General features: G+C 38.4%; 1 protein-coding gene across 6 annotated transcripts in view; it reads right to left on the bottom strand.

Moving 5' to 3' along the window:
- Positions 1-1604: 1604 nt before the first annotated feature.
- The window catches only part of ATF1 (activating transcription factor 1), an 89030-nt gene continuing 67701 nt past the window's right edge, over positions 1605-22933 (bottom strand). For 3 of the 6 annotated variants that reach the window (XM_032348201.1, XM_032348202.1, XM_032348200.1), the window contains 4 exons: positions 14976-15106; positions 11369-11551; positions 11124-11283; positions 1605-3161 (listed from right to left, as the gene is read on the bottom strand). In XM_032348201.1, coding sequence (XP_032204092.1) covers positions 3017-3161; positions 11124-11283; positions 11369-11551; positions 14976-15106 — 619 coding nt within the window. In that variant the 3' untranslated portion in view covers positions 1605-3016. Of the gene's footprint in view, positions 3162-11123; positions 11284-11368; positions 11552-14975; positions 15107-19958; positions 20010-20581; positions 20657-22933 lie in introns of all 6 variants that reach the window. The other 3 variants (XM_032348204.1, XM_032348205.1, XM_032348206.1) reach the window with 3 other exon arrangements.

Genomic DNA, 22933 nt, shown 5'->3' with positions numbered 1-22933 from the left:
TCCAATTACACTGATTTTATATCATTTTTACAGCATCTTTTCTGAAATTTGAACTGCCATTACAACTATATAATTATAAGCCATAAATACTTATTTTTCTGTCATTCCTATGTCCGTGTGTCTTCATTGGAGAAAAACACATTTAACCAATAACTTCAGCATAATAACTGAATGAACAAGTATACAGCTGACCCTTGAGCAACACAGGTTTGAATTGTGCAGGTCCATTTAAACATGATTTTTTTTTTTCAATACAGTACTAGAAATGTATTTTCCTTGTGATTTTAGTATTTTCTTTTCTCTAGCTTTATTTTGAGAACAGTTTATAATACATGGAACATACAAAATATGTGTTAATTGACTATTACGGGTAAAGCTTCCGGTCAACAGCCGGTTCGTAGGAGTTTTGGGGGAGTTAAAAGTTGTGTGTGGATTTCTGACTGCATGGGAGTCCATGCCCCTAACCCCTGCATTGTTCAAGGGTTAACTGTAGTAAGATTTCCAAAGCTCTAATACATGCCACTCAAGCTCTGCGCAATGAAATTAAAGCGACAGCTTATATACACAAGCTTTGTTTATGGGCAGTAATTATTTCCATCAACATATAAATAAACTGATAATAAATTTATGTAGAACAGTAAATTGAACTAAGGAAATAATATGTCTATTGAACTTCTGGAGCCTAATTTAGGTTTAGACTGTAATCACTTTCAAAATTTCATAAACCCCTCATTGGATTCAAGTTAGAAAAACATCTTGAGAGATAATTTGGTACGTATTTATGGAATCATTGGTATGCTTGCTCATGCCCATTACACACTGCTAGCCTAGGTAACTTGATTTAGTGAGAGCAAGGCCCTACACCCGAAGTCTGCAGACAGTGTTAAGTTTATAAATATTTATGATGTCCAGCTGTTAAGGCATTAAGAACTAAATAATCCCTGGGACAGCCAAGCATTACATCTACCCTATATTATCTTTTAAAATTCTCTTGATATAACACATTGAGCCTGGACCTCCTCTTGGCTTTATACCAAATAGTAAGTGATATAAGTAATCCCATGGGTGATCAAACTTTTTTTACAAACTGCTGCCAAATCAACAGAGTCCCAATTTCTTAAAATACTGTTAATAAAATTTTTCATTTAAAATTGCACAAATTTGGTGGCGCCTGGGCGGCTCAGTTGGTTGAGCGGCTGCCTTCAGCTCGCTCGGGTCATGATCCCAGCATCCTGGGATCGAGTCCCACCATCAGGCTACTTGCTCGGCGGGGAGCCTGCTTCTCCTTCTGCTTCTGCCTGCCACTCTGCCTGTGCTCGCCCCTCTCTCTCTGACAAATAAATCTTAAAAAAAAAAAAAAATTGCACAAATTTGTCAATTAGGTTTCTACATAGTAGGCTCGTTAACCATGTCCTAATAAACACTTGCAGAACAAAAAATTCAGTCACTGTTAGAACTGGTTCTGACTGAATCAAATATATAAAGATAGCCTCTCTTAAAACAAGTTGTATGGACCAGAATTTTGTATTTATTCTCATTTTAAAACTAGAAAGGTACTATGTTAGTGTAATTAACAGAATGGCTATCAGGAAGCTTGTTGTTCACATATCAAGCAATGTATTTTACATTCAGCAAACTTAATTTTATCAAATATCCTTTAATTTCACAGACAACAATATGATACATATTGTGTAAGAAGCGCACAATAGTTTTGCATTACAATTTCAAAGTGTATACAAACTGGAATACAGAGGTTAAACACTGGTGTACTGATGGACATTCTTGAGCTTTGGATAAAACTGCATACAAAACTTGCAATTCAAATATTAGCCAATCTGGAAACTTTTCATTATATAAAAATGATACTTTGAGATGCAAAATATTTTTTTTTTTTTTTACTAAACAAACTATATAAACATTTAAAATAATCATTAAAAACTCAACTTTAGAATTTATAAAGATTAGCTATAAAAATATATTGGCAGTCACTTTTCTTAGAAATGTACCATTCACTACATTACAAAATAGACTCTAACATAAAATTGCCTTAATAATCATACTATTTTAGAATCTGATAAACCTTACATTAAATTGGTTATAAAATCCTCTTGGAAAACTTTGGTATGCATCTTCAGAAGGTTTTTTAAAAATACTCTAATATCATCTTAAGGGCCTGTAAACATTCCATTCTATTAAAGCACAACAGAATAAGTAATGTATATTCAACTGCATACTGAATACAGAATCAAAAAACAATTTATTTTATATTTGTAGAAAATCTCCATTCCCAGAGTAACCAAAAAAACCAAGCTATTTAAAAGTATCAAACTTTTAAACAGAAGTTCACTTTCCAATCTGATAAAAAAAAAAAAAGTTACAAAATCACCACACTCCATTCATGTACCTTAGATGCCTTTTAGGACAAAGCCTCAAAAATAGTTCACCCAAGCAACTCTCAAAACCCCTCTCAAGTCCAAAAAACAAACTTTAAAAAACCCATTTAAAAGATTGGACAATAGAACAAGTATACATAATCAGAAAACATAATTTATATATTTAGTTATGTATTAGCTTTTCTATTTGTAATTTAGAATTTATTGGCAGAAATAAAACAGATACACACACGCACACACAACTGAAAAGAAATTTAAGAAACAGTAAGAAAGGCAAACCTACAGGGTAAACTGATTTATTTTAAAAAACCAGTTTACCAGATTTCATCTTATCTGCCATTTCTGGATTCTTGGTATTTAGAAGATTCAAACTGGTGAAGTTCATTTCCTGCTTGTTGAGTAGGTTTAATTTTTAGAGTTTCCAGTTGTGCCAGTAACTTCCTTGAGGTCATTTTCCATTTTATCTTCCGTCACCACATCTCTTGCATAAGATATTTATCTTTGAGTTGCAAAAGCCTAAATAAAAAGCTTCATTTTTGACCTTTTAATTTATAAACTCCACTAAAAAGAAAAGAAATCCATCTAATTTTTAAGCAAGTCTGCAAAAATATTTTCTTTCTTAATCAAACACTTTTATGGGAATAAAGATCCTTCAAAGTTTTTAACTCTTCTATTAGAGTTTTGTTTTGATTTTCTAAGACCGCGACTCGATTTTCCAGGCATTTCACATATTCTTTCTTCTTTCTGCGACATTCTCGAGCAGCTTCTCTAAATATAAGCATTAAAAACCAGTGTTAGAAAAGAAGTTCACATTCTTTAACTGGTAAATGCACCTCGGTAATCCTCCCTGGTCATCTACAGACACCGAAATACACTGATCTTAGGTGCAGAATTCATTCCGTTTGGCCAAGGCATGTACCTGTATAACCCACACACTTACCAAGACAGAACATCTCTGTTGTCCCAGAAAGCTCCCACAGGCCCATTCCTGGTCAGTCCTCTCCCCAAACAACTACTGTTTTGATTTTTATCACCACAGATGAAGCTTTTCCTATTCTACAGCCTCCTACAGAATATAGTCTTGTTGTCTGGTCCTTTTTTTTTTTTTTTAATAAAGATTTTATTTATTTGTCGGAGCGAGCACTCACAAGGAGGGGAGCTGCAGGCAGGCAGAGAAGCAGGCTTCCCACTGAGCAGGGAGCCCGATGCAGGGCTCAATTCCCAGGACCCTGGAATCATGACCTGAGCGGAAGGCAGATGCTTAACCAGCTGAGCCACCCAGGTGTCCCTGGTGTCCTTCACTCATATTTTTGAGGCTCATCGATGTTGCTGCACAGTGGTTTTTACCTTACTGTTGCTGGTGTATTCCACTGTGCGACCATCACCACAGTTTATCGATTATTTGGGCTATTTCTAGCTTTAAGCTGCTATGCTTATGTCTGTCTCTTTGTGAACAGATGTCCCATTTTTCCTGGATAAATACCAAGGAGCAAAATTTATGGGTCCTCCAGTTAGCTTTTACACAGTTTCTTTAATTTTTATTTGGGTTTTTTTTTTTTTAAGATTTTATTTATTTATTTGACAGAGAGAAATCACAAGTAGATGGAGAGGCAGGCAGAGAGAGAGAGTGAGAGGGAAGCAGGCTCCCCACTGAGCAGAGAGCCGGACGCGGGACTCGATCCCAGGACCCTGAGATCATGACCCGAGCAGAAGGCAGCGGCTTAACCCACTGAGCCACCCAGGCGCCCCTTTATTTGGGTTTTAATTACAAACAGTGCTTTACACTCAGCTTTGTACATGTCCTCTTAGAATATTTTTTTAAAAAATATTTTATTTATTTGAGACAGCACATGCAGGGGAATGGGGAAGCAGCAGACTCCCTGCTCAGCAGGGAGCCTGACACGGGGCTCCATCCCAGGACTCTGGAATCATGACCTGAGCTGAAGGAGCCACCAGGCCCCCCTAGAATATTACATACATGTAGTATTAAAAAAGTATTCTGACTATTTTTCTACACTATATAATGCAGGTATTATTTGAAACTTGCTTTTTTACACATACAGTTTTAATGATACTTCTATGTTGGTAGAGATCTCTGCCATGTCAGTATTTCATTGTTAATTCATTTTCATTTCCCTAATTACTACTAGTGAGACTGAACATTTTTTGGATTACTTATGTAACCTGCATATTCATACCCCTTTTTCCATTCATACTTTGTTTTACGATGAGAAATTACAAACAACCTAACACTCTCTCTGTGCATTATACATATTAATCCTTTATCTTTTTTAGAAAGGATTTATGGGGCGCCTGGGTGGCTCAGTGGGTTAGAGCCTCTGCCTTCGGCTTGGGTCCTCCCGGGGTCCTGGGATCGAGCCCCCCATCGGGTTCTCTGCTTAGTGGGGAGCCTGCTCTCTCTGCCTACTTGTGATCTTTGTCATGTAAGTAAAATCTTTAAAATAATAATAATAAATAGATAGATAGATAAATAAATAAATGGGATTTATTTGTTTGAGAGAGTGAGACCATGCCCTGCCCATGTGCGTGCACATGTGGGGAGGGGCAGAGGGAGAGAGGGTCTTAAGCAGACTCAGAACTGAGTGCAGAGCTCAACCTCAGGCTTGATCTCGCACCTTGTGATCAGGTCCCAGGCTGAAACCAAGAGTCAGACGCTTAACCAACTGCCCAGGCACCCCCCTGTTATCTGTTCTAATCTGCCCCTTGATTTCTCGCATTTTTAAATCTTAAACCATAAATGTTTCTTTTTTAGTCTTTTTCTTGGCTTAGATTAAAATTCCATACATTGTATCTTCTTCTCTTAATTTTGAAGATTCTATAGCTTAATTTTTTCACAATGAAATCTTTAATCCATCTGGAATGACTTTTGTATGTGATGTAAGATAGGAGTCCAGTTTACTTTTCTTTCAGATGTGGAGCTTTGTCAGCTAACATTTATTAAACTATCCTTTAGAAGTGTTGTACTTAACTAACACAAAAAGCTATTTCTGGGCTCTACCCTGTTTGCTAATATTACTGTCTGTCCCTTTGTTTATGTAAATTTGTGGTTTGTGGGGGTTTTTTGGTTTTGTTTTGTTTCCACCCAGGTGCCCCACTTATACCAAGTTTTGATTATGGTGGCTTTAGAGATAAATAAAAGAGTATGTTTCAATGCCTAACAGAACAAGTAACCTCTTTCCTTTCTTTTTTTCTTTTTTTTAAAGATTTTATTTCACAGACAGAGATCACAAGTAGGCAAAGGCGTGGGAAGAGAGAGAGGGGAAAGCAGGCTCTCCGCCGAGCAGAGAGCCTGATGTGGGGCTCGATCCCAGGACCCTGGGACCATGACCTGAGCCGAAGGCAGAGGCTTTAACCCACTGAGCCACCCAGGCGCCCCGATGTTCTTGATGATTCTTTTTTTTTTTCCCCAAAGATTTTATTTATTTGACACAGAGTACAGGAGTGGCAGGCAGAAGGAGAAGCAGGCTCCTCACTGAGCAGAAAGCCCAATGCGGGGCTTGATCCTAGGACCCTGGGATCATGACCTGAGCTGAAGGCAGATGCTTAACTGACTGAGCCACCCAGGCGCCCCCATTCTTGACCTTTCTTGCATACTTTTTTCTTCATGTAAACTTTCATCTTATTTTGTCCAATTCCATGGAGATCTACAGATTCTAATTTGAATCACAATAAAATTATATGTGAATTTTGGAAGAACTGATATTTTATATTAATAGTCCTCATTGAAGAACACTGAAATTTTCTCTATGTTCCAACGGTTTTAGCTCTAAATACATTTTAAAAATGTAGATTCTATGCCTTTCCTATTGAATTTACTAAGTATTTTATGATTTGTCACTAATGTGAATATTACTTCCCATTATATTTTAAAATGTTAATTCACAAAAAAACTTAGTAATTTCCTTATAATCCCTGTGGTTTTACAATTTATTATGGATTGGTATACATACAAAAGACTGTATGTGTTGTAAGTTATAGAGCATAATGACAAAATGATTATGTAAACCCAACACCAAACTTAACCAAGAGAAAATATGATCTATACTGTTGAAGAACCCACTGTGCTTATTTTCTAAACTTATTTTAAGAAACTTAATTTAGAAAACTGCTTATTTTCTAAAACTACAACTTGTTTTCCCTCAACTTTATCTTTCTAATATTTATTCATGTTAAAGTGATCATTCACTCAGTCAATACAAATGAACACTATCCCACTGTATAAACATAACCACAGTTTAGGCAGCCCTTCTGTTACTGATGAGTATTTTGGTGGTTTCCTGATTTTTGCTGTGTGAACTTTTTTTTTTTTTTAAAGATTTTATTTATTTATTTGTCAGGGATAGAGGGAGAGCGACTGAGCGAGCACAGGCAGACAGATAGGCAGGCAGAGGCAGAGGGAGAAACAGGCTCCCTGCCGAGCAAGGAGCCCGATGTGGGACTCGATCCCAGGACGCTGGGATCATAACCTGAGCCGAAGGCAGCTGCTTAACCAACCAAGCCACCCAGGCGTCCCCTGGGTGAACATTCTTATGCACACTTCCCACAACAGTTTCTCTCAGTCACATGTGCAGAGTAAAACAGCTAAATCGCAGAGCATATCCAGGTCAACCGTACAAGGTAAAGCCAATTAATTTCAAAGTGGCCATACTAATTCTCACTCCATAAGCAGTGTCCGAGTTCCACTGTTCCAATACCTTGCCAATTTCTGGTTAGACTTTAAGATTTTTGTCAGTTGGGTGGGGATAAATGATATTTAAGTACATAGTACTAATTTGCGCTTCTTTGCTGTTAAGGGCAAGCAATCTTTCATATGATTAACCACTGTATTTTCTGAGAAAGGCCTATTCATCTTCTACTGGGTTGTACTTACTAATTTAGAAGATATTTTTATTTTTTCAAAGAAAATCTTTTTTGGGGGTTAGATCTGCTACATGTATCCTCTATAAGGTTGACGCTTATATTTTCACCCCATCTTCTAATGAACAGATATCAATGAAGATTCACTAATCTTTTATGTTAATGATGTTTGGGTATGGGAGGGGGTGTGAGGTGTTTTAGGCATCTTTCCCTATTCCTGAAACCATTAAAATTATATATTCTCACTGAAAATTTTCAAAATGTCACCTTTCATATTTGCGTTGTTAATCCATTTGCAGTGATTTTTGTGTATGGTGTGAGAAGGAAATCCAGTATTTTTTCATGTATCAATAATTATCCTAGTACCACTTACTGAGGAGTCCCTCCTTCCCCCGATAATCTGTCCTGTCATATCAGGGCTTCGTGTGTCCATGTACCTATTTTTGAGCTATTTCTTTGGTCATTTTGTTTTTCTCAATGCCAGTATCACATTGTTTCAATTACCACAGCTTTAAATAAAACTTGGTATCTCCTCACCTTATTCTTGCCTGGAAATATTTTGGCTGTTCTTAGCCCTCTACTCTTCTACAAATTTTAGTATCTCTTGTGAAGTTCTTCAAACAACTTGTCTGGGTTTTGAGTGCAACTGCACTGCATCTATGGATCAACTGGGGGAAAAACAGTCATCTTCATAATACTGAGTTTCCACATCTATGGACACAGTCTTTACTTCTACATTTATTTAAATCTTCCTTAATGTGTTTCAGAAACACTATACAGTATTTTTCATAAACATCCTGGACATCTTCTGTTAGATTTATTCTCGGGAATTTTATTTGTTGATAACATAAATTATATCTTTTTAATAATTATTTATCAAGCCATTGCTGATGTAAAGAAATATGGTTTTTGAAAATGGGCTTTACATCTAGCAATCTTACAAATTCATTACTTCTAATAATTTTTTTCTAAGTCCATTTTAAAAAATAGGCAATTATATAAAAAAGAGGTTTCATTTCTTTCATTTAAATCTTTGTAGCTCCCCCCATCAATCCTTTTATGGTTTTACTAAACTGTCAAAGATTTCCAAGACAATGCTGAAGAGAATCATTTCTTCTTCTTCTTGTGGATGACTGTCCTCGATATTCTAAGCAGATGAATATGTATTTGCTACTAATAAGTTTTATCTTTCCCAATTTTTATCATTTTTATAGCCTCTCAATTTTTGATGATTTTCAATGACATCCCTTTTTTCTGCTTCAAATATAATAGATAACTGAATACTTTATATAACTCATTCTTCTGTCTCTCTTTCTGCTGACTCTAGCTCCTGAAAGGTAGGTAGTGTGTGGTATCTAAGTCTTTGGACTCTGAAACTTGGAGCATGTGTCCATGAAATCCTACCTCTACCACTTATTAAGTAGTCTAACCTTGGGCAAATAAAGTAACCTAAGCCTCCGCTTCCTCATCTCAAAAAACACTGAAGTAATACACACACCTCAAAGATTTCTGTGAAAATTACATAAAGGTGTTAGCACATATAATGATGGAGGCCTAATTAATTCCTTGGGTAGCCTGTGGTTTTTCAACTTGTATTTGTTGGAACTCAATGTGCGGGAATTTGTTAAAGCCTGTGTTGAGAATGCCTTTTTCCAAAACGTTGGGGGCACTATGGACCCATCTTTAAATGACAACTGACTCTTGAACAACACAGATTTCAACTATGTGAGGCTATTTATATGCAAATTTTTCCAATAACTATAGAACCAAAAATGTATTTTCCTTATGTTTTAATAACACTTTTTCTCTAGCTTATTTTAAGAATACAGCATATAATACATACAACATATAAAATACGTGTTGACTATTTCAGTAAGGATTCTGGTCAACAGGAGGCTAAGCTTTGGGGGAGTCAAAAGTTATATATGAATTTTCAACTGTGAGGGGTCAGTGCCCCAATCCCTATGTTGTTCAAGGGTCAATTTTAGAACCCCTGTGTTCGGTAGAACACTTCTTGGGTGCTGACTTCATGAAGAAGAATCTCTGATCCAGTGTCCTAGCCTACACAGACCACAGGCTTTATCCCTGGTCCCCTCTGAGTACCAAAGCTGTAGCAATCACAAAGATTTGAATTTATCACAGAATTTACAGAGGCTACTTCAGTACTTATTAACCTCATGGTCTTGTGCTTCTGTTTCACTCCTAACCTCAACAGATATTTTACTTTCCTGTAGGCTCATTCAATCATTTAAAAGGGTGATTTTTATGTTTCACCAAGCTTTTAAAAATATTACATAACCTAGGTCATATTGTCAGAAAGAGAATTCTCATTCTAATAATTTTTTAAAAGTCTTTTGGGTTTCCTAGGTACACAATCATATCAACAAAAAAAAAACACAATTTCTTCTAATATTTACATAACTTACTTCAGTTCCTTGTCTTAGGGCATTTGTTGGAACCTCCAAAAACAAAGACAGTCCCTGCTATGTCAACAAGTTCATTTATGATGATGCCTGCTCTTAGTTTTTAGTAAAGAAACTTTTATCCTGAAGTAATTAAATGCGTCTCTCCAGTCCTTTTATGATCATTTTTATTGCTTTAGAAAATCATCCTTTTATTCTAGCTGTCTTAACTGGTGAGGAGCTGAAAACAGAATCCTACTGTAATTTTTCTTTTCTTTTATTTATTTTTTAAGATTTTATTTATTTATTTGACAGAGATCACAAGTAGGCAGAGAGGCAGGCAGAGAGAGAGGGGGAAGCAGGCTCCCTGCTGAGCAGAGAGCCTGACGTGGGGCTCGATCCCAGGACCCTGGGATCATGACCTGAGCCGAAGGCAGAGGCTTTAACCCACTGAGCCACCCAGGTGCCCCCTTACTGTAATTTTTAAAAAACTGTTTTATTCCTGGGTATTTACCCTTTTTGGTTCCTAATATAGTTAGTTTACTGGTATTCTTTTTCTCCCCCCCCACCTTGTACTCACTGCAGAAGGCTACCCATTATCCCCTTTTCTCAAGGAACTGGTGGTTTTTCATGGGTGATGTACATATAGCTCATAAAGCTATGTTTAAAATACATTTAAAGTGAGCGGTGCCTGCAGGGCTCAGTCATTAAGAATCTGCCTTCAGCTCAGGTAACGATCCCAGAATCCTGGGATCGAGCCCCACATCCCGCATGCACCCCAGTGTGCACCCCGTGTCTACCTCCCTGCTCAGCAGGGAGCCTGCTTCTCCCTCTCCTCCCTGCTCATGCTCTCTTGCTATCTCTCTCTCAAATAAATAAAAAACCTTAAAAATAAAATATGTTTAAAAAGAAAGTAAATATTTCTGGAGGTTAAATCACTTCTATATATTCATGGGTGAATTTCATTTTTTAGGAGCATTTCTGTGTTCATCAGTTTTTGTAGGAATTCTTCCCTCTTCTTGCTGTCAATGGCAAGCAGTGAATTATTACTTTCATTTAAGTTCTGTCAGCCCAAGAACAAAGTTATTGTTTGAAAAGTTTGCTTAACAGTACTATTTAAAAAAACAATATATTAAATAAGGAGACAGCAATGGGACATACCAATCCACTGGAAATAAACTAGACATAATAAACTGGAGATAAACTAGACATAAAACTCAGTTAAAAAAAAAAAAGCTGATACAAATCTCTCTTTTTTAAGTAAGCTCTATGTCCAACGTGGGGCTCAAACTCACAACCCCAAGATTACGAGTCAGGTGATCCACCGACTGAGCCAGTCAGGTACCCCACACCTCTCTCATTTTTAATACACACTTGCATTTAACCCATGGTTATGTTTTGAGATTTACAGAAACATTACCCATTCTGGCAGTACAATTTTACCACCTACCTGTTTTTCATCAATCTTATTTCTCTTTTCAGCTGGGGGTCATCCGTCTTGGTTGTCTGAGACGTAAGAGTCACAGGAGACGTCATCACCACAGTCTGCGGCAGCGAAGTGGCTGAAGGCGTGGTTCGGATCTGGTACGTCTGCATATCTCCCGTCGCAGCTGTGCGGTCAGAAGAATGAATGAATGCCTAGGTGTCTTTGAAAGGATGTCGGGAAGTTCTCCACAGACACTTAAGCATACTTACTTTGTACAACTACCTGGTTGCTGGGCACAAGTATCTGCTGTCCATCAGAGGTCTGTGCGTACTGGAGAATTGTTGTACCTTGCTGAGTACTGCCTGAATTTGTCATGGTTAATGTCTGAAGTCCCTGTACTCCATCTGTGCCTGGACTGGCCAGCTGTAAGGCTCCATTTGGGGCAATGGCAACTTTAACCAAAGAGAGAACATAGCTATTTTAAGGCTAGACAACACACTAATTGCAAAAGATTGGTGAAAAAACACCCAAACACCACTACTTATTAAAACAGGTTTGCATGCAGTTCCACTTGCTACCTGTTGACTACTCTGAGTGAACTATATGTAAAGGAAATAAAATGGCATTTCTCCATAAAATGTTATAGTTCAGATGCACTAATCTTAAATTTAGTCTCAAACTATACAATATAACTGATTAGTCAAAACACATCTTGGTCTCCGTGAAGCACTGCACACTAATTCCCACTGTGGTCACAGCAGTTGTGGCGCATTAGGAGAGGGTACCAATGGCTAACTTTCAAAGGAAAAATAAGTAGAAGGAAACATTAACATAGCTTGTGATTTTTATTCAAATAAGCTCAAAAATATTTTTGAATAGATTAAATTGTGCCTATGGAAAAATTTTAAATAGCATTAAAGTTACACAATGAAAACAAAAATCTTCATACTGTTTCTGAGCTCTGCTGCCCTATGTAACCACTGTTTAAAAAGTACTGTTATTTACATAAGTGATATTTTAAAAATGTAATCTATTCAAGTCACTTCCTAGTGAACCAGGAAGGTGGTCATGAGAAAGCCCATATACAGATCACATTTCTATGTGCCCCCCAGGCATTTTTCAATAAATTTTACTTATGTTAATGCTTTCCTCTCAAACCTTAAATGAAATACCAAAAGGTTTGACCGAATAGAAAACATTTCAGCATTATACAATTCCACACAATAAATCCCCTTTAGAGGGCGCCTGGGTGGCTCAGCTGGTTAAGTGTCTGCTTTCAGCTCAGGTCATGATCCCAGGGTCTTGGGACAGAGTCCTGCATAGAGCTCTCTGCTCAGCGGAGAGCTTGCTTCTCCCCCGCTGCTGTTCCCCTGCTTTGCTCGCTTTCTGACAAACAAATAAAATCTTTAAAAAAAAAAAAAAAATCCCTTTTAGAATTTAATGCCTCATCTCTGTACCCCCTTATTAGACTATTATTGGATTTTTTTCTTTTACACTTTGGCTATCAGAAAGCCAAAGCACACCTGTCTGTATTTGTGCATTTTAAGTGAAACTAATTTCTTTCAGGAGTTTTTAAGTATCCCTCACCCACAGGCACACAACCAATACTCCCATATACTTTAATTTATATGACTAGAAGTAATGGCAGTGTTTAGATACAGAGGTTTAAATTTATATTAGCAATTATTTGCAATCTCCACTTCTGTAACACACATTATAAATAAAAAATAAAACCCCCATTCTCTATTTATTCCACTGGCCACCCCATACCCTCTTCCAGAGGTACCCATTATTTTTGGTATACATCCTTCCTAATCTTTTCCTAGGTTCACATAGACTGATATATTAATACATACCAAAATATGTGTATCCATACACATACACGTATAGACCTACATCTTGTGATGTTAAGTATATGCGTAAGTATATGTTAAGTATATGTTAAGTATATACAGAACTGTAACATTTTTTGTAACATAGCTTCCTATTTTTTAAAAAGATTTATTTCAGAGACAGCTCGCATGAGTGGGGGGAGGGGCAAAGGGACAGTGAGAAGCAGACTCCCCACAAGCACAAAGCCCAATGTGGCCCGATCCCTGGATCCCAAGACCATGACCTGAGTGGAAGGCAGATGCTTAACTGACTGAGCCCCCAAGGCGTCCCCTTCCTGTTTTTGTTTAACCTATGTATTTACCTGGTTGAGTTTACTCTAAATCTGCACTGATACAGTAGCCATCAATGACTTAAATTAATTAAAAAAAACAAGATAAAAAAATTCAGTTCCTCAGTCTCACCAGCCACATTTCAAGTGCTCAGTAGTTACACTAGCTTAGCGGCTACTGTACTGGCCAGTGCAGATACAGAACACATTCATCATCAAGGAAGTTCTATTGGATCATGCTGTCTTAAATACTAGTTGGTATTGTACTTATTTCAATCATATATACAATATTAGCCTAAGTTTCTATATAGTTTTCATAATTTCTAATTTTAATTGTTTTAGAATAAGTCATATTAACATATAATTTTGCTAATATGCTGCTTTAAGAAAAAATTTTTTGAAAACCATAATGCATGTATACAGTTAAAAAAAAAAAGTTTTATTTAAAAGTGAACTTCTGTTTGAAAGTAAACTTCTCAACCGCCTCTGATCTTGCTCCCAGGTATCCTTCCTTGCAAACACTGTTCTCAGTTTCTTATGTGTCCTCACTGCGGTCTTCTTTTAATATAATCTTTAAGTATTTACTCATAACAAACATCACTGAAAGCCTACTGTGCCCCAGGCATTCTATGCCTGGTGTTCACAGTTGTGAACAAGACAAAATTCTTGTCCCTCAAGAATTTATCCTTAAGAACAGATCATAAATGAGCTAATAATTCTATATAATCTAGGATTAAAAAACTAATATATACTTTTTAATGATTATTTTAAAAATGCTATAAAAATGCTAAGAAAGCTAACCAAAAAGTGTGTGTTAAAAAGAGTGGTCTCTGAGGAAGTGACACTTAAGTGGAGCAGGGGTGAGGATGCAAGTCCTGTGAGGCTCTGAGAGAAGAATGTGCCAGGCAGCGGGGAGGACGAGCCTGAACAGCCTGAGGCAGAAACAAGCTGCATGTGCTGGAGAAACAGCAAGAAAGTCTGTGGCGCCAGATGCCATCCAGTGGCAGATGAGAGCGGAGCAGGGTAAGTAAGGCCAGGTCCTGGATATAACCTCCCCCTACAGAACTTATCCGAGGTGTGATGGAGCGCCACTGGAGGATCTGGAGCAAAAGTGTTGTGATCTAAGTGACATTTTAAATAAATGGCTTTGGCTGCAGTATGGGAAACAGTGAGAGCAAGAATGGAAGCAAATGACCACCACAGTACTGAGACCAGGGTATAAAGCAAGGGGGTGGCAGTGACTGGAGATGGTGAGAGGGGGTCAGATGGGACACAGATTTTGAGGCAAGAGTCAACTAGACTTGAAGAACAGGAGTTAGGAATGGAAGGAGAAATCATCTACAAATGGACAGAACAAAGAATTTGGTGGGCGTGACAAAATTATATCTTGACTGTGGTAGTGGTTAGACAACTCCATGAATTTGTCAAAAATCCAAAGTAAGCGTATCACTTATAAGCTATGTGACTGTAGGGACATTATCTAACCTCTCTAAGGCTCTATCAGTTTCCTCATAATTGAGTAACTGCCTATCTGACGAATTGTTGTAAGAAGCAAACTTGATCATGCAGAAAAAGTACTTTGCATTATTTTTGGCTCAAAATGCTATTCTTAAGTTATCCTCACTATTAAAGCATGACTGTCTTTCTATATACCACTTCTTTATCGAAGTTAGTTTTTGTGTGCCCATCATGTAAAAATTCATTCCTATACGTACTGTACTGTCCACTGCTAGTTTGATAGATGGGAGTTGGAACAGACATAGAAGTGACAGCAGAAACTCCAGGGTTTTCTCCGTCTCCTTTTCTGCCCCGTGTATCTTCAGAAGATAGATCTTTCAAAATTTTTCTGTGAAAAATAAAACTCTATTAATTGGTAATGAGGACAGCTTTACAAAAACAAATTGCTACACCCTTTTCAGTCTCAGGTTAGAAGTTTACTCATCTACTAGACTTCTGAACTGTTGTGTCAAGGAACCGTTTTAGTTTAGCACAGACTACTGTATGATGTGTACTGCAGGCTCGTTACGCCTTATCTATTGGCTACCTGAAAAGAGACACTGAATAAATACCCCTTACAGAGGTAGGAAAGGTCTCTTTCCCCTACAAAACAGAAGACTCCATTGTAAGGTATTTCATTAACTAACAAGAATAGTATTCATTTTCTAAATAGTGACCTTCATCTCTGCTCGGCGGGGAGCCTGCTTCCTCCTCTCTCTCTGCCTGCCTCTCTGCCTACTTGTGATCTCTCTCTGTCAAATAAATAAATAAAATCTTAAAAAAAAAAAAAAAAAAAAGACCAAATTAAAAAATTTTTTCAACCTTCAACTCTATAGTGAGCCCACAGTTCTAAGAAACAACAAGAAAATTTAAAATGCTACTATAAAAAAGCACACAGTATTAGTGATAAGTGAAATTATTTATGAATGATTTTTTTAAAAGTGATCTCTATATCCAATGTGGGGCTCGAATTCACAACCCCGAGATCACGAGTTGCGTGCTCCACTGACTAAGCCGGCCACATGCCCCAATAAAATTGTTCATATCAACAAGAAGTAAATATAATTCCACCGATATCCTCAGACTCGGTAAAATGAGACTTAAGCAGGAATACAAGGATGGAGAAGGATTCCTTTCCGAATCTGAAAGGAAAGACCTTCAAAACACAACTGGGAGTGCAGGGACAAATAAGAATTATTTGTTTCTAAGGGAAAAAAGAAAAAAGAAAAAAGAGAAGAGAAAAAAATCTTAAGAATTCTATGTTCAAAAAAAAAAAAAATTCTATGTTCATTGTAGAAAAATCAGAAAACTGAAATACTTGTATGGAAGCAACAAAAAATAGTCACAAAGGGGGGAAAAGCCCTTAGCACTAAAAAGGATCTTCCATTTATGTATGCCAACTTTCCAGCCTATGCAGGAATTCCCTAACATTCCTAACAGCCTCTATTTCCAGGAATAAGGCACCCACAACTTCCAAACAGCAAACCATTCAATTACTTATCCCTTTCTTACTTAGATCCAAAGCTGATTCCACCCAGTGAATGAAGCTAGGAAAACTAAGCTTAACCCTAACTATATATCCATGCCCTAACTCTGCAGTATTTGACAATTGCTACAGTTCTTTCTTTGAGGCCAAATAATTTTAGTTCCTTCAGCTCTTCTATAACATGCTGAAAATTGGTTCTCCAATGTGGTCTCCTTACCAATCTTCCCAATAAGAGCTAATACAACCAAAGAGTATATCAACAGATGTCCCACACGGAGAATAAGAGAAGTGGCAGTCCTACAGGACTCCCTGTTAGGCATCTGTAAAATGAGCATGCTGGCTCCTAAACCTGCTTACGTATCAGAATCCTCTGGAGAGGTTTACTGAATCCACATTCCCATCTGGTGTCCCTAAGGGCTGAGGGGGTGGGTCAGGACAGAGCTCCAGAATCCCTTTCACAGATGCCCACATGGCATTCTGCAGCCAGCCTTACCAGAGACTGTGGAATACTGTGCCAGTTTCTTTTCACTTTTAAGTTATGAAACATTTTGAGCATAAAGAAAAGTACAGAAATTAAAACACCTATGTACCATATACCAAGAATCGACAGATGGTAATCTATCCTGCCACCTTGATGAACTCGTCGTTAACTACCTCTACTACAGTGGATTCTTTAACATTTTCTTCTATATATGTAATCATGTCATCTCATCCTTTCCAATCTGGATGCCTTTTATTTCATTCTCTTGCCTAACTGCCTGAATACAATGTTAAACAGAAGTCACGAGAGCAGATGTCCACAGCATTGTTGGGTTTATGACCCTAGGAAGAAAACTTTCAGTCTTCCACGATAACATATGCCATTGGTTACAGGCTTTTGCAGAGGGGCTTTATTAGGCTGACGCGCTCCCTTCTATTTGTTTGATGAGCATTTTTATCATTAAAGGGTACTCAATTTGTCAAATTTTTTGGGGTGTCTATTGAAATGACCATATATTCTTCATTCTTATTCTATAAATATCTATAACACTAATTGATTTTCAGGTATTGAGCCAATCTTGCATTCCTGGCATAAAATCCTACTTGATAATCATGTATAATGCCTTTTATATATTGTTGGATTTGGTCTGCTTAGCTCGTATTTTGCTAGGGATCTCTGTGTTTATATTCATGAGGAATATGGGTTTATAATTTTATAAAATCTTTGAATTGGTTAAATTCATGTCTTAATATAAATATTGGTATCACCTGATCTACCTATTACTTGCTTTCTGTTTTTTAAAAAGTCTTCTGGGGATGCCTAGCACTCTCGACTTTCAGGGTTCTGAGTTCAAGCCCCACATTGGGCACAGAGCTTACTTAAAAATAAGAAGTCTTCTGTATTCTTCTGGGTTATCTGAAGATTTTTCAGAAGTCCATTTTAATTAATCATATTTGACTATATCTCCTAATATTTAGTAATTGCTCTAAGCAGTTATAATATAGATACCTTGTCTACTTAGAAAAATCTTGTCAAGATTTTTTATTTATTTGCCAGAGGGTACGAGCACAAGCCGGGGGAGGGGTGGCAGGCAGAGGGAGAAGCATGCTCCCCTCAGAGCAAGGAGCCCAGTGAGGGGTTCATCCCAGGACCCTGGGATCATGACCTGAGCTGAAAGCAGATGCTTAACCGCCTGAGCCATCCAGGTGCCCCCGTAGTTGTCTTGTATGTTACATCTGCATACACTGAAAGCCACAAGACAATGCCATCTTTTCTTGTCAACCAAACACAGTTTAAAGAATTCAATAGAAGGAGAACAGTTCATTATACTTGCCCAGGTCGTGCTGTTGCTGTTTCTTCATTCCTAACCTTCCAGACTTCTGTCTTCAGAGCTTTCTTAGCAGTTAAGTTAGAGCAGGTCTGCTGTCAGTGATTGCTCTAGGTTTTCTTTCACCCAAGAATAGTGACCTCACCTACCATTTCTGACAGATATTTTCACTAGATACAGAATTCTGGATCCATTTTTTTTCTTTCAACACTTTAGAAATGTATTTCACTTTCTTCTAGCCTCCTTGGTTTTGATGAGAAATCTCTAATGAATCACAATGTTCCCTTTTAAGTAATGTGTCATTTTTCTCTGGCTGCTCACGAAAGTGTGCTTCATCTTTACTTTTCAGCAGTTTGATCATGACCTGTCTGAGTAGGGGTTTCTTTGTGTTTATCTATGGCTTAGCATTTGTGGAGCCTTTTTAAAAAAAAGATTTATTTGAGAGAGAGAATGAATGAGCACCAGGGAGTGAGGGAGAGGGAGTCTCAAGTAGACTTCATGCTAGGCCTAACACAGGGCTCAATCCCACGACCCTGAGATCATGAACCGAAACTGAGAGTCTTGACACCTAACCGACTGTGCCACCCAGGTATCCCTGCTAAGCTTTTTCAATCTGTGGGTTTCATCAAATATGGGAACGTTCTGGCTATTGTTTTCTTTAAAGATTTTTTTCTGCAACACACTTTTCCTTCTCCTATGACCCATAAATGTTAGAACTTTTGGTATTGCCTCACAAATTCCTGGGACTTAGTGAATTTCTGTAATCTTTATTGAAATTAGTGAGCTTGTCTAATCTCTTTTGTTTAGACTGGATTGTCTCCAAAGAACTATCTTTGAAACTGGCTACCTCCTTATCCTTAGTCTCCTATAGAATTCATCCAGTGAAGTTTTATTTGTTACTACATTTCTCGGCTCTAAAATTTCTATCTGGTCCTCTTTATATCTTGTACTTTTTTGTTAGGAGTTACTATCTTTCCATTCATTTCAGGAGAATTCATGCTTCTTAGAACGTTTTAATAATAGCTCCTTTGAAGTTCTTGTCACATAATTCCAACATCTATGGCATCTGCTGACAGTCTTCATAAGCAGTTGGGATTTTTCCACGTTCTCTTGTATGCCAAGTTATTGGGGACATTTTCAATATTATATGATATGGGTCCTGTTTAAACTCTCTGGAGAATATCTGATATTCTTGTTTCAGCAGGCTCAACCTAGTTGGATCAAACTAGTTGTGTCCAGGTCACAAATTCCGACAAGCATTCAGTGGACTGTGATTCCAACATTAGTTCAGTTTTCTAAGCCTTTTTTTGCAGTGTTAGTCAGATCTGGTCCCTATGTGCACCATGAATTACTGGTCAGTCTGGGACGTGAGCCATTATCTGTCCTATGTGTAGTTCAGTTGCCCAAATGCTAGGGACGCCCATTTCACTTATCTGCTGAACATTTATGAATGGGTGCTGAATTTTATCACTTTCCCTGCATTTACTGAGTTGACTCTCACCAATGGTAGTTTATTTCCTTGTATGTTTGATGATTTTTCACTGTGAATTCGTATCCGGTTGATCCTAATCTAGAGTAATCCAGAAAGCTTAATTTGGGGAAGCTTCCTTTCAGAGGCCTACTGCAGGGATCCCAGCATAAAACAGAAATCTCAGGGGCGCCTTGGTGGCTCAGTGGGTTGGGGCCTCTGCTTTCGGCTTGGGTCATGAACTCAGGGTCCTGGGATCGAGTCCTGCATCAGGCTCTCTGCTCGGTGGAGAGCCTGCTTCCTCCTCTCTCTCTGCCTGCCTCTCTGCCTACTTGTAATCTTTGTCAAATAAATAAATAAAAATAAAATCTTAAAAAAACAAAACAGAAATCTCAGGTTCAGGGTTCCTTCCTGCAGGAGACCCAAAGTAATGGTGTACCTTGGTTTTCATGCTTGCTTCTGCTTCCCACTCTGGTTTTGGCTCATGTACCTGTATTGTTAAAAAGAAAACCAGGGGCCCAAAATGGCATCACTTAGGCCGAGTCCCCAACCCAGGACTTAATACCTAATCTAACTGCAGTTTCAACTTCCCTCAGAAATGTGGTGTTAACTAGTTAGCCAGAAGTTTTCAAATCAGTGAGTACTACATGGGCCCTTTCCATACGCCAAATGAAGGAAGGGTAGTCTGCATCATAACCCATGCTCCAGGCCACCTGGGTGGCTCAGTCCATTAGGCCTCTGCCTTTGGCTTAAGTCATGATCCAAGGTCCTGGGATCAGACCCTGAAATGGGACTCTGCTCACTGGGGAGCATGCTTCTCCCTTTTCCTCTACTGTGCTCTCTATCAAATAAATAAAATCTTAAGGGAAAAGCAAACAAACAAAAACCCAGGTTCTTCCCACAAAGAGAAAAAGACCTTGCCTGGGACAGTCCATTTCATTTGCTAAAAATTTCTTGCCCCACTCTTCTTCCCATAAAAGCCTTCCATTTTGTAAAGCTCCTCAAAGCTCCCCTCTACTTGCAATGAATTATTCATGAATTATTTATTTAAGTCCATCAGACCTTCAAATTTACGCGGCTGAATTCTGTTTAACAGATTTGGTGGTGTCAGGATCAAAAGCGAACTTCTGGCAGCATCTGGGGACAACAAAAAAAACAGGTGTGGAGCCCCACAAACCCTTCAGAGTTCACGGTCTTTCTCACCGTATCTGAGGACCCTTGGTAAGTCCCTTTCAGTTTTAGCTCTGTTCTTTTTGTATCCAGCTGCCAATCTGAATTTCTAGTAAAGTGTTAGCGGGTCAGGCTGGACCAATGAGGTTCTAAGGGAGTACCAGTCCTTAACCCCTGATTCAGCCCACACTTCCACGTTGGAATCCTTCCCTAGTTCCAGTCCATAGGCTGGCTTAGTTCACACTGGGAATTGCTGTTAGTACACAAAGAATTCTCTTGGCTGTGGCCATTCCACAGTGACTTGTTTTACGTAAATAAAGGTTAGCTAGTGGGGATTTCAGAAAATGGAAAGCCCCAAGAATTGGTGGGCACAGGTCACAGCATTCAAGAGCTGTTAGAGCACTTGCCATCTAACTCAAAGACTCCCAGTGTTCGTATAAGCTGGTCGAAGAACAGGTTCGATTGACGGTAGTTCACTCACTGACCTCACAAAAACTTGCACGCAATGAGGTACACTGTAAAGCAACCTGTGAATCTCAACCCCACGCAAGTCCCTCTTAGGTATCAGTTTGGGTATGGGGAAAAGGTCTAGTTAAAACAGATGGGGTCCTTTCTCTCTACAGAGCTGAGTGTGCTGCCTTACAGCACACCTGCTTATTTTATGTCTAAGCACTATAGTCCCAAAGTTACAGCTGCTACCTAGGAGGCTTAAATTTTTTTTTTTTTTCACTAAAACAACATGGAATTACTATGACTGTTATGAGGAAGGTTGAATTAGACAAGAATATCCATCCATTTAAGAACCGTTGCACTTGAAAGTTTAATTGGTAAGAAGCCACCTCCGAAAGATTTCAAAATTCCAAAATAGTCTCATTTAATGAGATTCATGATTCAAGATTCATGGCAAAAAGGTATCTAAACCAAGACTGTAAGACTGATGTAAATCCTACTGTTCCCGTCTGTCCTTTGGTTACTCCTCTTAGTGAGCTTCTGTTTGAACTGCCTTTCCATTCTCCAGAAGAGATTGAGACCTTTGGAAATAAGACCACTTGGGGCTACTGGTGAGTCTCTTAACCTTGTGCTAAGGCTGAACTGAAAGCCATAGGTGAAGATTTTCTTAAAACTCAGGAGGACCCTCAAGAGTTTTTTTTTAATAAAGAGATTATCTCCTGAGACCAACTGAAAGAGGGGAAATAAAACTTAATCTTGTCCTTCTGTTTCCAAATCCAGACCCAGTGGAAAATGATCCTTTGTCTTTCTTGTTACCTCCTAAGAACATGGCTTAGCTTTCTGCCTGTTTGGGACATGAGACTGAGTGTTCTTTCTTTGGCTATCTTTGGGAGTGACTCTAGATCTTCCTAAGATTATGTCTTTTACTCTCCCACTGTAGAGGCATTTGGGTTCATAAGGTTACCAGAAATATTTACTCTTTTCCAAGCTGACACCTGATGAGATATTTGAAAGGATTTAGTAACTCTATAATCAGAAATGTGGCCAAACTGGAAGCTAATACGGAAAAGCTTTTTTTTTTTCCTTTAAATTTTATTTATTTTATTTATTTGTCAGAGAGAGAGAGAAAACACGGGTGAGTGAGTACAAGCTGGGGAGCGGCAGGCAGAGGGAGAAAGCAGGCTCCCTGTAAGTAAGGACCTAATACAGAACTCAATCCCAGGACCTGGGATTATCATCATGACCTGAGTCCAAGGCAGATGCTTAACCTACTGAGCCACCCAGGCATCCCTGAGTGGAATTTTCTTTTTAAAAAGGCCTTATCCCCTAAGCTTACCCAGAGGGAAAGAAGACATTTCCCTAAATGGGATGGGGAGGTCAGTCCTTTGGTGTCCTTCAATCGCCAATCCAATTCTTTTGAGGAATTAGAAAGAGCTGTCCTTATTCTAAGAATGTAGTCTTTACAGGATCAGAGATGTCATTCCAAGAACAATTCAAAGACCAAAGTCCCAAACCTCCCCTATTTATCTCAAAAGGCTTACAAATGTAAAAATTCTGGTGTGGGGAAACAGAAGTTCTTGTATTTTTCTCCTGTGTCTTTAAAATGTAAGTATCTGGCGCACCTGGTGGCTCAGTGGGTTAAAGGCTCTGCTTTTGGCTCAGGTCATGATCCCAGGGTCTTGGGATCGAGCCCCGAATGGGGCTCTCTGCTCAGTGGGGAGCCTGCTTCTCCCCTCCCCTCTCTCTGCCTACCTCTCTGCCAGCTTGTGATTTCTGTCTGTCAAATAAATAAAA

Source organism: Mustela erminea, chromosome 6 (genome assembly GCF_009829155.1).
Source record: "Mustela erminea isolate mMusErm1 chromosome 6, mMusErm1.Pri, whole genome shotgun sequence".
Classification (NCBI taxonomy): Eukaryota; Metazoa; Chordata; class Mammalia; order Carnivora; family Mustelidae; genus Mustela; species Mustela erminea.
Note: the sequence above shows the minus strand (reverse complement) of the source record. Positions and strands in the feature narration are given on the sequence as shown.